Source organism: Leucoraja erinacea, chromosome 32, assembly GCF_028641065.1.
Source record: "Leucoraja erinacea ecotype New England chromosome 32, Leri_hhj_1, whole genome shotgun sequence".
NCBI lineage: Eukaryota > Metazoa > Chordata > Chondrichthyes > Rajiformes > Rajidae > Leucoraja > Leucoraja erinaceus.
This window is the reverse complement of record NC_073408.1, coordinates 26714265-26728567: the sequence shown is the minus strand read 5'-3', so window position 1 is coordinate 26728567 and position 14303 is coordinate 26714265. Positions and strand designations below refer to the sequence as shown.

The 14303-nt window shown below is 44.9% G+C and overlaps 1 protein-coding gene across 1 annotated transcript; it reads right to left on the bottom strand.

The window, feature by feature from the left end:
• Positions 1 to 969: 969 nt before the first annotated feature.
• On the bottom strand, positions 970 to 13866 carry LOC129712476 (baculoviral IAP repeat-containing protein 5.1-like). Its single transcript, XM_055660950.1, has 4 exons — positions 13690 to 13866; positions 1954 to 2063; positions 1388 to 1505; positions 970 to 1134 (listed from the first exon to the last, which is right to left on the bottom strand). The coding sequence occupies exons 1-4, from the start codon at positions 13804 to 13806 to the stop codon at positions 1039 to 1041; spliced, it is 441 nt and encodes a 146-aa protein (XP_055516925.1). The 5' UTR covers positions 13807 to 13866; the 3' UTR covers positions 970 to 1038.
• Between the last annotated feature and the right edge of the window lie 437 nt (positions 13867 to 14303).

Genomic DNA, 14303 nt, shown 5'->3' with positions numbered 1-14303 from the left:
CCCATCGGCCCACAATGTCCGTACTAGCCCTCTGGAATCCAGTCACTTCACCCCACAACACCCGTACTAGCCCTCCAGAAACCCCCCTCCCACCGGCCATCGCCTGAAGCCCTCCCCGGCTGCAGGACGCTCTCCCCCACCCTGCTGGTCCCGCCTGAAGCCATCCCCCACCCCCAACTGCAGGATGCTAACACCCCCCCCCCCCCTCACACACACCACCAGTCCCCACCTGAAGCCATCCCCCACCCCCTTCAGGTGGGAGGGTAGGAAGAGAGGAGAGTGGAGGAGGAAGGATATTAAGGGAGAGGAGGGGATGGTGGGAGGGGTACGGGGAGAGGAGGGAGTTGGGAGGGGACATTGTGGGGGGGGGAAGGGGGGGGGGGGGGGAGAGTGTTACAGAGACGGGCAAAATATAGTGTACAACTGAGATGCATAAGGGGGCCCCATGATTGGATGACGGGCGAATCACTCGTACGTGGCATCAACTGCGCATGCAACACACACGCACGCTGTTGTATCAGATCTAGAATTACAGAGTAGTAGCGGTCAAATATGGGACAAACCAATTTACCCAATATACAGGATATCCCAACTAACACGGGACAGTTGGCAAACCCTCCTCATTTACATAATCTCCTGCCTCTTATCCATCACCTTTCCGACTCTGTCCACACTCCCGTTGCCCAAGTCCAGCCCCCACCTCATTTCTCCCCCATGTACACTACCATCTTCCCTCTTTGCTCAGTCCCGATGCATCCCTTAAAATGTCAACCATTCTCCTGCAGAAGCTGCTAACCCACCATGTTCAGTATTGGCTTTTAAACTATTTGCCAAGTAACCTTTGGGAAATTAAGTTCTTCCTACTATTACATCCCAACCCTGCAGCTTTTCCTGGAACTGCAGAGTTGAACGCGATGGTATTCCCAAAGTCCTAACAGACAGGAAACAGTTTACAGGCCAGTAAAATAAACACAACTTTATTATCAATATTAACGTTTGCTTTGGAGCTCCATTTCCCCAGCCCCGTCACAGATGAAGTCAGACTCCAGCTCCAGTCAGGCTTTCCAGAACTTTCACTCTTGCTGCTTTCACTGATTCTCGATAAACGCTGACTTGCTCAGAGGCAATCTTCTTCTACGAGGAAAGAAAAATATTTATGAACCTGCATGGCAATCAGAACCAAGCTCAAGGCACGTGGAACACTTCCTGGTTCTCTACAGAGTGCATCACTTTCCAACATATCCCCACACCCCACTTCCTGTTCTGGTTAAAGCTGCCATCCAGCTGCAGGACCTGCAACATTGCAATTACAGAGGCACCCACCCCTAGAGGGACCCACCCCTGGTCCACAGCCACTTCTTCCCTCTGGGTCCAAGTGCATTCTCACCACATACAACCTCAGACGCTCCATCTCCAGTCGGAAGAACTCTTCCACCATCAGATCCAACACATCCACTTTCAATGCAAGGAATTCACAAGCTGGGGAGTGTAGTTGATGTTCCACCCTTTTAGTAGTTCCAGTCGGGGTGGGGGTGGGGGGGGGGGAAGAGAATAAAAACAATGAATCACAACTCACTACCTTTAACAAATCAAGCAATTTAATTTTGGCAAGCAGAACAAAGATCAAGTCAATAGAAGATATACAATAGCTGCAGGAGTAGGCCATTCGGACCTTCAATGGCTGCAGATGAGACCAGTGAGTAGAAACATAGAAAATAGGTGCTGGAGTATTCGAACCAGCACCGCCATTCAAAACGTTCATGGCTGATCATCCAAAATCAGTACCCCATTCCTGCTTTCCCCCCCCCCCCCCCCCCCCCCCCCATACCCCTCGATTCCATTAGCTTTAAGAGCCAAATCCAACTCTCTCTTGAAAACTTCCAGTGAATTGGCTTGGAGCATTACAGAATTGTTAACTTGCTTTACGTTTCATCTGAGTTTCCTCACACTTACCAAGGCTCATATTCTGGCTGCCAGCTGTCCAACTCCTTCAGACAAAAGAAACACTTGGCGACATCTGGTTCATTCTCAGTCGGACAATGTACAAATCCAGCCTTGGCCATCTCAGAGAACAGAGGGACAGACAGTCATTGGTCAATATTTATTCATTTCTTCTGTCAATATTTTACTGGACAAAACACAAATGGCAATTTGAACTTTTATTCTGTTACTTTATCAGTGTCTTGAAGGGAAAGATGGTTTATAAAAAAAAAACGTAGCCTCCGACGCTGCAGCAAGATTATCCGAGTGAAATAACTACTTTAGAAGTTGAAGCGGGCTCTTCTGTCTGTACATGCTTTGTTTGATGATGTTCTGACTGACTCTATTTATATGTTCTCTGTTGTTTTTAAATTATTGTCTGTAACTGTGGAACTGTGCTGCTGCCTGTCTTGGCCAGGACTCTCTTGTAAAATAGATTTTTAATCTCAATGAGACTTCTCCTGGTTAAATAAAGGTTAAATAAATAAATAAAATTTAGATTCCAACAAGATTGAATTTGAATTATGTGAGGTAAGGGAAACGAATAGAGTAGGTATGGATACTATGAGTTTCAAAGTAAAAGAAGTACTGACACTTTTGAAAAATATAAAAGTGGATAAGTCTCCAGGTCCTGACAGGATATTCCCTAGGACATCGAGGGAAGTTAGTGTAGAAATAGCCGGGGCTATGACAGAAATATTTTAAATGTCATTAGAAACGGGAATAGTCCCCGAGGATTGGCGTACTGCGCATGTTGTTTCCATTGTTTAAAAAGGGTTCTAAGAGTAAACCTAGCAATTATAGACATGTTAGTTTGACTTCAGTGGTGGGCAGATTAATGGGAAAGATACTTAGAGATAATATATATAAGCATCTGGATAAACAGGGTCTGATTAGGAACAGTCAACATGGATTTGTGCCTGGAAGGTCATGTTTGACTAATCTTCTTGAATTTTTTGAAGAGGTTACTAGGGAAATTGACGAGGTTAAAGCAGTGGATGTTGTCTATATGGACTTTAGTAAGGCCTTTGACAAGGTTCCTCATGGGAGGTTGGTTAAGAAGTTTAAACTGTTGGGTATAAATGCAGGAATAGCAAGATGGATTCAACAGTGGCTGAATGGGACAAGCCAGAGGGTAATGGTGGATGGCTGTTTGTCGGGTTGGAGGCAGGTGACTAGTGGGGTGCCTCAGGGATCTGTGTTGGGTCCTTTGTTGTTTGTCATGTACATCAATGATCTGGATGAAGGGGTGGTAAATTGGATTAGTAAGTATGCAGATGATACCAAGATAGGGGGTGTTGTGGATAATGAAGAGGATTTCCAAACTCCACAGAGTGATTTAGGCCATTTGGAAAAATGGGCTGAAAGATGGCAGATGGAGTTTAATGCTGATAAATGTGAGGTGCTACACCTTGGCAGGACAAATCAAAATAGGACCTACATGGTAAATGGTAGGGAATTGAAGAATACAGTTGAGCAGAGGGATCTGGGAATAACCGTGCATAGTTCCTTGAAGGTAGAATCTCATATAGATAGGGTGGTAAAGAACGCTTTTGGTATGCTAGCCTTTATAAATCAGAGCATTGAGTATAGAAGCTGGGATGTAATGTTAAAATTGTACAAGGCATTGGTGAGACCAAATCTGGAGTATGGTGTACAATTTTGGTCGCCCAATTATAGGAAGGATGTCAACAAAATAGAGAGAGTACAGAGGAGATTTACTAGAATGTTGCCTGGGTTTCAACAACTAAGTTACAGAGATAGGTTGAATAAGTTAGGTCTTTATTCTCTGGAGCGCAGAAGGTTGAGGGGGGACTTGATAGAGGTCTTTAAAATGATGAGAGGGATAGACACAGTTGATGTGGACAAGCTTTTCCCTTTGAGAATAGGGAAGATTCAAACAAGAGGGCATGACTTCAGAATTAAGGGACAGAAGTTTAGGGGTAACATGAGGGGGAACTTCTTTACCCAGAGAGTGGTAGCGGTGTGGAATGAGCTTCCAGTGGAAGTGGTGGAGGCAGGTTCATTGGTATCATTTAAAAATAAATTGGATAGGCATATGGATGAGAAGGGAATGGAGGGTTATGGTATGAGTGCAGGCAGGTGGGACTAAGGGGAAAAAAGTTGTTCGGCACGGACTTGTAGGGCCGAGATGGCCTGTTTCCGTGCTGTAATTGTTATATGGTTAAGAAACCAAGTGCAAGTTCTAGGAGCAGAATTAGGCCATTTGGCTCATCAAGTCCACTCTACCATTCAATCATAGGGGGGAATGAGGGCCAGGGCAGTTTACTGTTCTGGATGTCAGATGTGGGAGGTCAAGGAATCTGATAGCCTTCCAGACATCCACATCTGCGACAGGTGCGTCGAGATGGGGCTCCTAAGGGACCGTATTAGGAACCTGGAGCAGCAGCTCGATGACCTCCGTCTGGTCAGGGAGAGCGAGGAAGTCATTGAGAGGAGTTACAGAGAGGTGGTCACTCCAAGACCACAGGAGCCACGCAAGTGGTCACGGTTAGGAGGGGCAAGGGGCAGAGGCAGGGAGTAGAGAGTGCCCCGGTGGCTGTACACCTTGACAATAAGTACTCCTGTTTGAGTACTGTTTGGGGGGGGGGGGGGGGCAGCCTACCTGGGAGTAGCGACAGCGGACGGGCCTCCGGTACAGAGACCGGCCCTGTTGCTCAGAAGGGGAGGGAAAAGAAGAGGAGGGCATTAGTAATAGGGGACTCTATAGTTAGGGGGTCAGACAGGCAATTCTGTGGATGCAGTCGGGAGACCCGGATGGTAGTTTGCCTCCCTGGTGCCAGAGTCTGGGATGTGGCTGAACGTGTCCAAGAAATCCTGAAATGGGAGGGAGAGGAGCCCGAGGTTGTGGTGCATATAGGTACCAATGACATAGGTAGAAAAAGAGAAGAGGTCCTGAAAGGAGAATTTAGAGAGTTAGGAGGAGAGTTAAAGAGAAGGACCGCAAAGATAACAATCTCGGGATTACTGCCTGTGCCACGCGACAGTGAGAGTAGGAATGAAGCGAGGTAGAGGATAAATGCGTGGCTGAAAGACTGGTGCAGAGGGCAGGGATTCAAGTTTCTGGATCATTGGGACCTCTTTTGTGGAAGGTGCGACCTGTACAAAAAGGATGGGTTGCACTTGAACCCGAGGGGGACCAACATCCTGGCGGGGAGATTTGCAAAGGCTACTGTGGAGACTTTAAACTAGAACAGTTGGGAGGAGAAACTCAAATAGAGAAAGCTAGTGGACAGTGTGTGAGGCAGGAGGTAGAGAAGGGAAGCACTCAGACCCAACATGTAGGGGGGGAAAGAAGAAAACAATAATAAACAGAATAAGAGGTGGTGGGTTCTTAAATGTGTGAGCAGAGAGACAGAGGGGTGTAAAATGAGGGTAGAAGCAATAGGTAGCAAGGTGAAAAGTAAAAGTGGCAGGCAGACAAATCCAGGGCAAAAATCAATAAGGGTTACTTTTCAACATAATTGTGTAAGGGGTAAGAGTGTTGTATAGACAAGCCTGAAGGCTTTGTGTCTCAATGCAAGGAGCATTCGTAATAAGGTGGATGAGTTGAATGTGCAGATAGCTATTAATGATTATGATATAGTTGGGATCACGGAGACATGGCTCCAGGTTGACCAAGGCTGGGAGCTGAACATCCAGGGATATTCAATATTCAGGAGGGATAGACAGAAAGGAAAAGGAGGTGGGGTAGTGTTGCTGGTTATAGAAGAGATTAACGCAATGGAAAGGAAGGACATTAGCTTGGAGGATGTGGAATCGATATGGGTAGAGCTACGAAACACTAAGGGGCAGAAAACGCTAGTGGGAGTTGTGTACAGACCACCTAACAGTAGTAGTGGAGTTGGGGATGGTATCAAACAAGAAATTAGAAATGCGTGCGACAAAGACAAAACAGTTATAATGGGTGACTTCAATCTACATATAGAATGGGTGAATCAAATTGGCAGGGGTGCTGAGGAAGAGGATTTCTTGCAATGTATGTGGGATAGTTTTCTAAAACAACATGTAGATGAACCAACGAGAGAGCAGGCTATTCTAGACTGGGTACTGAGTAATGAGGAAGGGTTAATTAGCAGTCTTGTTGTGCATGGCCCCTTGGGCAAGAGCGACCATAATATGGTCGAGTTCTTCATTAGGATGGAGAGTGACATTGTTAATTCAATGGTCATCCCAGTTTGGCAAAATAATAAATCAGGGAAGGTAGTGCATCCGTGGATAACAAGGGAAATCAGGGATAGTATCAAAGTAAAAGATGAAGCGACAAATTAGCCAGAAAAAGCAGCCTACCAGAGGACTGGGAGAAATTCAGTGACCAGCAGAGGAGGACAAAGGGCTTAATTAGGAAAAGGACAATAGATTATGAAAGAAAACTGGCAAGGAACATAAAAACTGACTGCAAAAGTTTTTATAGATATGTGAAGAGAAAGAGATTAGTAAAAACAAATGTTGGTCCCTTGCAGTCAGAAACAGGTGAATTGATCATGGGGAACAAGGGCATGGCGGGCCAATTGAATAACTACTTTGGTTCCGTCTTCACTAAGGAAGACATAAATAATCTGCCAGAAATAGCAGGGGACCGCGGGTCAAATGAGATGGAGGAACAGAGTGAAATCCAGGTTAGCCGGGAAGTGGTGTTAGGTAAATTGAATGGATTAAAGGCCAATAAATTCCCAGGGCCAGATAGGCTGCATCTCTGAATACTTAAGGAAGTAGCTCCAGAAATAGTGGATGCATTAGTGATAATTTTTCAAACCTCTTTAGATTCTGGAGTAGTTCCTGAGGATTGGAGGGTAGCTAATGTAACCCCACTTTTTAAAAAAAGGGAGGGAGAGAGAAAACGGGGAATTACAGACCAGTAAGTCTAACATCGGTAGTGGGGAAACTGCTAGAGTCAGTTATTAAAGATGGGATAGCAGCACATTTGGAAAGTGGTGAAATCATTGGACAAAGTCAGCATGGATTTACGAAAGGTAAATCATTTCTGACAAATCGTATAGAATTTTTCGAGGATGTAACTAGTAGAGTGGATAGGGGAGAACCAGTGGATGTGTTATATCTGGACTTTCTGAAGGCTTTCGACAAGGTCCCACATAAGAGATGAGTATACAAACTTAAAGCACACGGTATTGGGGGTTCAGTATTGATGTGGATAGAGAACTGACTGGCAAACAGGAAGCAAAGTATGGGTCCTTTTCAGAATGGCAGGCAGTGACTAGTGGGGTACCGCAAGGCTCAGTCCTGGGACCCCAGCTATTTACAATATATATTAATGATTTGGACGAAGGAATTGAATATAAGGGGTAAGAGCATTGTAAAAACAAGCCTGAAGGCTTTGTGTCTCAATGCAAGGAGTATTCGTAATAAGGTGGATGAGTTGAACGTGCAGATAGCCATTAATGATTATGATATAGTTGGGATCACGGAGACATGGCTCCAGGGTGACCAAGGCTGGGAGCTGAACATCCCGGGATATTCAATATTCAGGAGGGATAGAGAGAAAGGAAAAGGAGGTGGGGTAGTGTTGCTGGTTAGAGAGGAGATTAACGCAATGGAAAGGAAGGACATTAGTTTGGAGGATGTGGAATCGGTATGGGTAGAGCTGCGAAACAATAAGGGGCAGAAAACGCTGGTGGGTGTTGTGTACAGGCCACCTAACAGTAGTAGTGAAGTTGGGGATGGCATCAAACAGGAAATTAGAAATGCTTGCGACAAAGGCAAAGCAGTTATAATGGGTGACTTCAATCTACATATAGATTGGGTGAATCAAACTGGCAGGGGTGCTGAGGAAGAGGATTTCTTGGAATGTATACGGGATAGTTATCTAAACCAACATGTAGAGGAACCAACGAGAGAGCTGGCTATTTTAGACTGGGTATTGAGTAATGAGGAAGGGTTAGTTAGTAGTCTTGTTGTGCGTGGCCCCTTGGGCAAGAGTGACCATAATATGGTTGAGTTCTTCATTAGGATGGAGAGTGACATTGTTAATTCAGAAACAATGGTTTTGAACTTAAAGAAAGGTAACTTTGAGGGTATGAGACGTGAATTGGCCAAGATTGACTGGCAAGTAATTCTAAAAGGGTTGACGGTGGATATGCAATGGAAGGCATTTAAAGACTGCATGGATGAACTACAAAAATTGTTCATCCCAGTTTGGCAAAAGAATAAATCAGGGAAGGTAGTGCATCCATGGATAACAAGGGAAATCAGGGATAGTATCAAAGCAAAGGATGATGCGTACAAACTAGCCAGAAAAAGCAGCATACCGGAGGACTGGGAGAAATTCAGAGACCAGCAGAGGAGGACGAAGGGCTTAATTAGAAAAGGAAAAATGGATTATGAAAGAAAACTGGCAGTGAACATAAAATCTGACTGCAAAAGTTTTTATAGATATGTGAAAAGAAAGAGATTAGTTAAAACAAATGTAGGTCCCTTGCAGTCAGAAACAGGTGAGTTGATCATGGGGAACCAGGATATGGCGGACCAATTGAATAACTACTTTGGTTCCGTCTTCACTAAGGAAGACATAAATGATCTGCCGGAAATAGCAGGGGCCCGCGGGTCAAAGGAGGTGGAGGAATTGAGTGAAATCCAGGTTAGTCGGGAAGTGGTGTTGGGTAAATTGAATGGATTAAAGGCCGATAAATCCCCAGGGCCAGATAGGCTGCATCCCAGAGTACTTAAGGAAGTAGCTCCAGAAATAGTGGATGCATTAGTAATAATCTTTCAAAACTCTTTAGATTCTGGAGTAGTTCCAGAGGATTGGCGGGTAGCAAACGTAACCCCACTTTTTAAGAAGGGAGGGAGAGAGAAAACGGGGAATTACAGACCAGTTAGCCTAACATCGGTAGTGGGGAAACTGCTAGAGTCAGTTATTAAAGATGGGATAGCAGCACATTTAGAAAGTGGTGAAATCATTGGACAAAGTCAGCATGGATTTACGAAAGGTAAATCATGTCTGACGAATCTTATAGAATTTTTCGAGGATGTAACTAGTAGCGTGGATAGGGGAGAACCAGTGGATGTGGTGTATCTGGACTTCCAGAAGGCTTTCGACAAGGTCCCACATAAAAGATTAGTATACAAACTTAAAGCACATGGCATTGGGGGTTCAGTATTGATGTGGATAGAGAACTGGCTGGCAAACAGGAAGCAAAGAGTAGGAGTAAACGGGTCCTTTTCACAATGGCAGGCAGTGACTAGTGGGGTACCGCAAGGCTCAGTACTGGGACCCCAGCTATTTACAATATATATTAATGATCTGGATGAGGGAATTGAAGGCAATATCTCCAAGTTTGCGGATGACACTAAGCTGGGGGGCAGTGTTAGGTGTGAGGAGGATGCTAGGAGACTGCAAAGTGACTTGGATAGGCTGGGTGAGTGGGCAAATGTTTGGCAGATGCAGTTTAATGTGGATAAATGTGAGGTTATCCATTTTGGTGGCAAAAACGGGAAAGCAGATTATTATCTAAACGGTGGCCGATTGGGAAAGGGGGAGATGCAGCGAGACCTGGGTGTCATGGTACACCAGTCATTGAAGGTAGGCATGCAGGTGCAGCAGGCAGTAAAGAAAGCGAATGGCATGTTGGCTTTCATAGCAAGAGGATTTGAGTATAGGAGCAGGGAGGTTCTACTGCAGTTGTATAGGGTCTTGGTGAGACCACACCTGGAGTATTGCGTGCAGTTTTGGTCTCCAAATCTGAGGAAGGACATTATTGCCATAGAGGGAGTGCAGAGAAGGTTCACCAGACTGATTCCTGGGATGTCAGGACTGTCTTATGAAGAAAGACTGGATAGGCTTGGTTTATACTCTCTAGAGTTTAGGAGATTGAGAGGGGATCTTATAGAAACTTACAAAATTCTTAAGGGGTTGGACAGGCTAGATGCAGGAAGATTGTTTCCGATGTTGGGGAAGTCCAGGACAAGGGGTCACAGCTTAAGGATAAGGGGGAAATCCTTTAAAACTGAGATGAGGAGAACTTTTTTCACACAGAGAGTGGTGAATCTCTGGAACTCTCTGCCACAGAGGGTAGTTGAGGCCAGTTCATTGGCTATATTTAAGAGGGAGTTAGATGTGGCCCTTGTGGCCAAGGGGATCAGAGGGTATGGAGAAAAGGCAGGTACGGGATACTGAGTTGGATGATCAGCCATGATCATATTAAATGGCGGTGCAGGCTCGAAGGGCCGAATGGCCTACTCCTGCACCTAATTTCTATGTTTCTATGAATGCAACATCTCCATGTTTGCGGATGACACGAAGCTGGGGGGCAGTGTTAGCTGTGAGGAGGATGCTAGGAGGCTGCAAGGTGACTTGGATAGGCTGGGTGAGTGGGCAAATGCATGGCAGATGCAGTATAATGTGGATAAATGTGAGGTGGCAAAAAGAGGAAAGCTGACTATTATCTAAATGGTGGCCGATTAGGAAAAGGGGAGACGCAACGAGACCTGGGTGTCATGGTACACCAGTCATTGAAAGTGGGCATGCAGGTGCAGCAGGCAGTAAAGGAAGCAAATGGTATGTTGGCATTCATAGCAAAAGGATTTGAGTATAGGAGCAGGGAGATTCCTGGGATGTCGGGACTTTCTTACGAAGAAAGACTGGATAGACTCGGATTGCACTTACTAGAATTTTGGAGATTGAGGGGGGATCTTATAGAAACGTACAAAATTCTTAATGGATTGGACAGGCTAGATGCAGGAAGATTGTTCCCGATGTTGGGGAAGTCCAGGACAGGGGGTCGCAGCTTAAGGATGGAGGGGAAATCCTTTAGAACCGAGATGAGAAAAACATTTTTCAAGCAGAGGGTGCTGAATCTCTGGAACTCTCTGCCACAGAAGGTAGTTGAGGCCAGTTCATTGGCTATATTTAAGAGGGAGTTAGATGTGGCCCTTGTGGCTAGAGGGACCAGGGGGTATGGAGATAAGGCAGGTACGGGATACTGAGCTGGATGATCAGCCATGATCATATTGAATGGCGGTGCAGGCTCGAAGGGCCGAATGGCTTACTCCTGCACCTATTTTCTATGATTCTATGATCTATTATTCCCTCTCAACCCCATTCTCCCCAAAAGCACTATTGAAATTAGGTAATGTATACACATAGGTGTCACATTTATAAAGTCATGGAGCACAGAAACAGGCTTGACCCAAGTCATCCATGCCAACCAAGATGCCCCATCTATGCTGTTATTGTATGTGCACCATTCCATATATCCACCATACTATGTTGCCGCTCTGGTTCCTATTAAATGTTTCCACTCTTGCCCTAAACCTAGTCTCTTGATTCTCCTGATAAAATGACCACTCACCTCATCTATTCACTTCTTGTGTGTTATGCACCTTTAGAAGTTCACCCTTCAATCTCCTGCACTCCAAGTATTGAAGTCTTAGCCTATTCAATCTCCCTACAGCTCAAGCCCTTGTCCTGACAACATCTTTGTAAATCGCTGCATCTTTGTAACTCAACAGCACCTTCCCTGTAATACCACAAACAAAACTGAACACATTGCTCTGTCAATTTCTGTTTGCATTGGAAACCAACTTGCAATGTCCCCACTCCCCCTCCAAATCCAGACCAGAGGAACAATGTTACCACTTTCATATTTCCCTGTTAAATAAATCGTCACAGAAAGGTTTGTCCTCCGTATTAACCCAAGATTAACTCCAGCTCTAGGGCTGTGATCTGTCATAGAAAAAACACATTTTTCTCTGAATTAAGTTAAAATTCAAATGGAATTTTATACATAACTGTAGGGGAACAAGATATTTCATTCTGTCTGGTATTTATTTCGAAGGGAAACATAACTATATACAGATGAATGCAAGGAAAGAAGAAGTAGGAATATAAAAATGGACATCCATATTCTTCACACTCTGACAAAAATAAAAAGTGTCTTTTTACCAAGAACTAGGTCTTTATGCAACAGACATTTTACATCAAAGTATACATCAAAGTATGGGACATTCCCATTGGCTCATGGCACAGTTACCGTCAGGTACCAATTTTCATCTTCACCCAAAATAGTGACATTCAATATGTTCAGAAGTGATAGGAGCAGAATTAGGCCATTCAGCCCATCAAGTTTACTCTGCCATTCTTCCTCCTGGCCCTATTCTCCTGCCTTCTCCCCATAATCGGCAGTGCCTGAACTAATCAAGAATCTAACTATCTCTGCCATGATAATATCCATTGACGGCCTCCACGGCCTCCTGTGGCAATGAATTGCACAGATTCATCACCCTCTGACTAAAGGAACTACCTTTAATTCTGAAGCTATGACCTTTGGTCCAAGACTATCCCATTAGTGGAAGCATCCTCTCCACATCCACTCTATCAAGGCCTTTCACTATTCGGTAGTTTAAATGCGATTCCCCCCCCTTCTCCTCATCCTTCTAAACTCCAGTAAGTAGAGGCCCAGTGTCGTCAAAAGCTCAGCGTATGTTAACCCACTCATTCCTGGGATCATTCTCGTAAACCTCCCATGAACCCTCTTCGGTGCCAACACATCCATCCTCAGATATGAGGTCCAAAATTGCTCACACTACTCCAAGTGCGGTCTGATCCGTGCTTTATAGAGACTCAACATTACATCCCTGCTTTTGTACTCCTTTCGAAAAAAATTGCATTTGCTTCCTAATTACCAATTCGACTTGCAAATTAACTGTTTGGGAATCCTGCACCAGCATTCCCGAGTCCCCTTGCACCTCAGATTTCCTGATTCTCTCCCCATTTACAAAATCGTCTATGTCTTTATTCCTACTATCAGAATTATTAACTCCACATTTTGTTCACGATATTCCATCTTCCACTTCTCTGCCCACTCGCCAAACCTGTCAAAATCCTTCTGCAGTCCCTGCTTTTTCTGCACTTCCTGCTCCTGCACCTATTTTCGTATAATCTGCAAACTTGCCCACAAAGCCTTTAATCCCCTTATCCAAATCATTAAAATACAATGTGAAGAGTAACGGCCCCGGCTCACCCTGCGGAACACCGCTAGTCACAGGCTGCCAACCAGAAAAAGCCCCCTTTATTGCCACTCAGCCTTCTAGCATCCAGCTAACCTGCTATCCATGTTAATACCTTTCCTTTGATACCATGGGCTCATCATCTTTAGCAGCCTCACGTGCAGCACCTTATCAAAGGCTTACTGAAAATCAAGGTAAACAACATTCACTGACTCCTTTGTCTAATCTGCTATTTACTTCCTCAAAGAACTGCAGCAAATCGTTAGGCAAGATCTCCCCTTCACAAAATCATGCTGATTTTCAGCCTATTTTATCATGAACTTCTAAGTACCCTGTAACCTCAACCTTCATAATGGACTCCAAAATCTTACAGACCATTAAACTCAGGTTCACCAGCCCAATATCTCAATTCACAGGATCATTTAAATCTGAAGATGAGCCCAGTCACTTCCCTTGGATGAAGCACCATTTGAGTTTTAACCCAATTCAAAGTAAAACTGTTTCCACAAACCAGATCGCAGCCCAAGAGCAAATGTATATTATCGTCCACTTCCAAATGTTCCAGGCAGGAACAGATAACTATCAAATATTCCTGATAAACAGTCCAACAGCTGAACTATAGATTTCATGAAACAACAATTTAGTCCATTTACAGAAAAATGACTCAGCAGGAAACAGGTCCCAAATTAATCTCATTGCTTTCTCATCCATCCCCATGCTCACATTCTCTGGTGTACAGCAGCAGTTCTCAGTGAATGGCCAGTTTCTGAAGGTAGCAATCCGATTTTCATACGCATACATTAACTTGTACTCTAACAAGCAAGCAACATGGTCGACCATCCTGCTGCAAACAACACCACACACCGTTCCACACCCTTCCTGCAGGCTGATAATCAGCAACAGCCAATTAGGCACAATCAAGCCTTATTGAAAGAGTAAACCAATAACAGAGAGCTAAGCACTGGAGAAGCACCATGTTAAGTGAAATGCTCTGGCAAGTCTGACAAAGTTCTTTATTTTTTCAAACGAAAATAAAGTGATTACCCGAGTCAATATTAACAGCTGCTAAAATTAACGCTGCTCGCTCGAACTGCGAGGTGCTCCCGCGCTCACGTCAGCCAATAGCGAGGTTTCGACATTACCCGGGCCACCAGTAGGTGCTGCTACAGGATTCCCCCTCCAGAACCCGAGGTACGTAACCGAGCAGGAGGCTGGACACGGCGACCGCAATGCGTACTAACAACGGACGGGGCGGGCGAGCGATACAGGTGGAGCTGGCAGAACAGAGCCAGGGGACAGTAATGGTGCAGGAGGAAACGAAACAACAGGTGATGGGG

Coding starts and splice junctions, on each gene's coding strand:
- LOC129712476 (XM_055660950.1), bottom strand. CDS start 13,806: ATGGTCGACCATGTTGCTTGCTTGTTAGAGTACAAGTTAATGTATGCG. Junction 2,064..13,689: donor GCTGCTGTACACCAGAGAAT/GTGAGCATGGGG, acceptor CTGTTCTCTGAG/ATGGCCAAGGCTGGATTTGT. Junction 1,135..1,387: donor AGCGTCTGAGGTTGTATGTG/GTGAGAATGCAC, acceptor CTTTCCTCGTAG/AAGAAGATTGCCTCTGAGCA.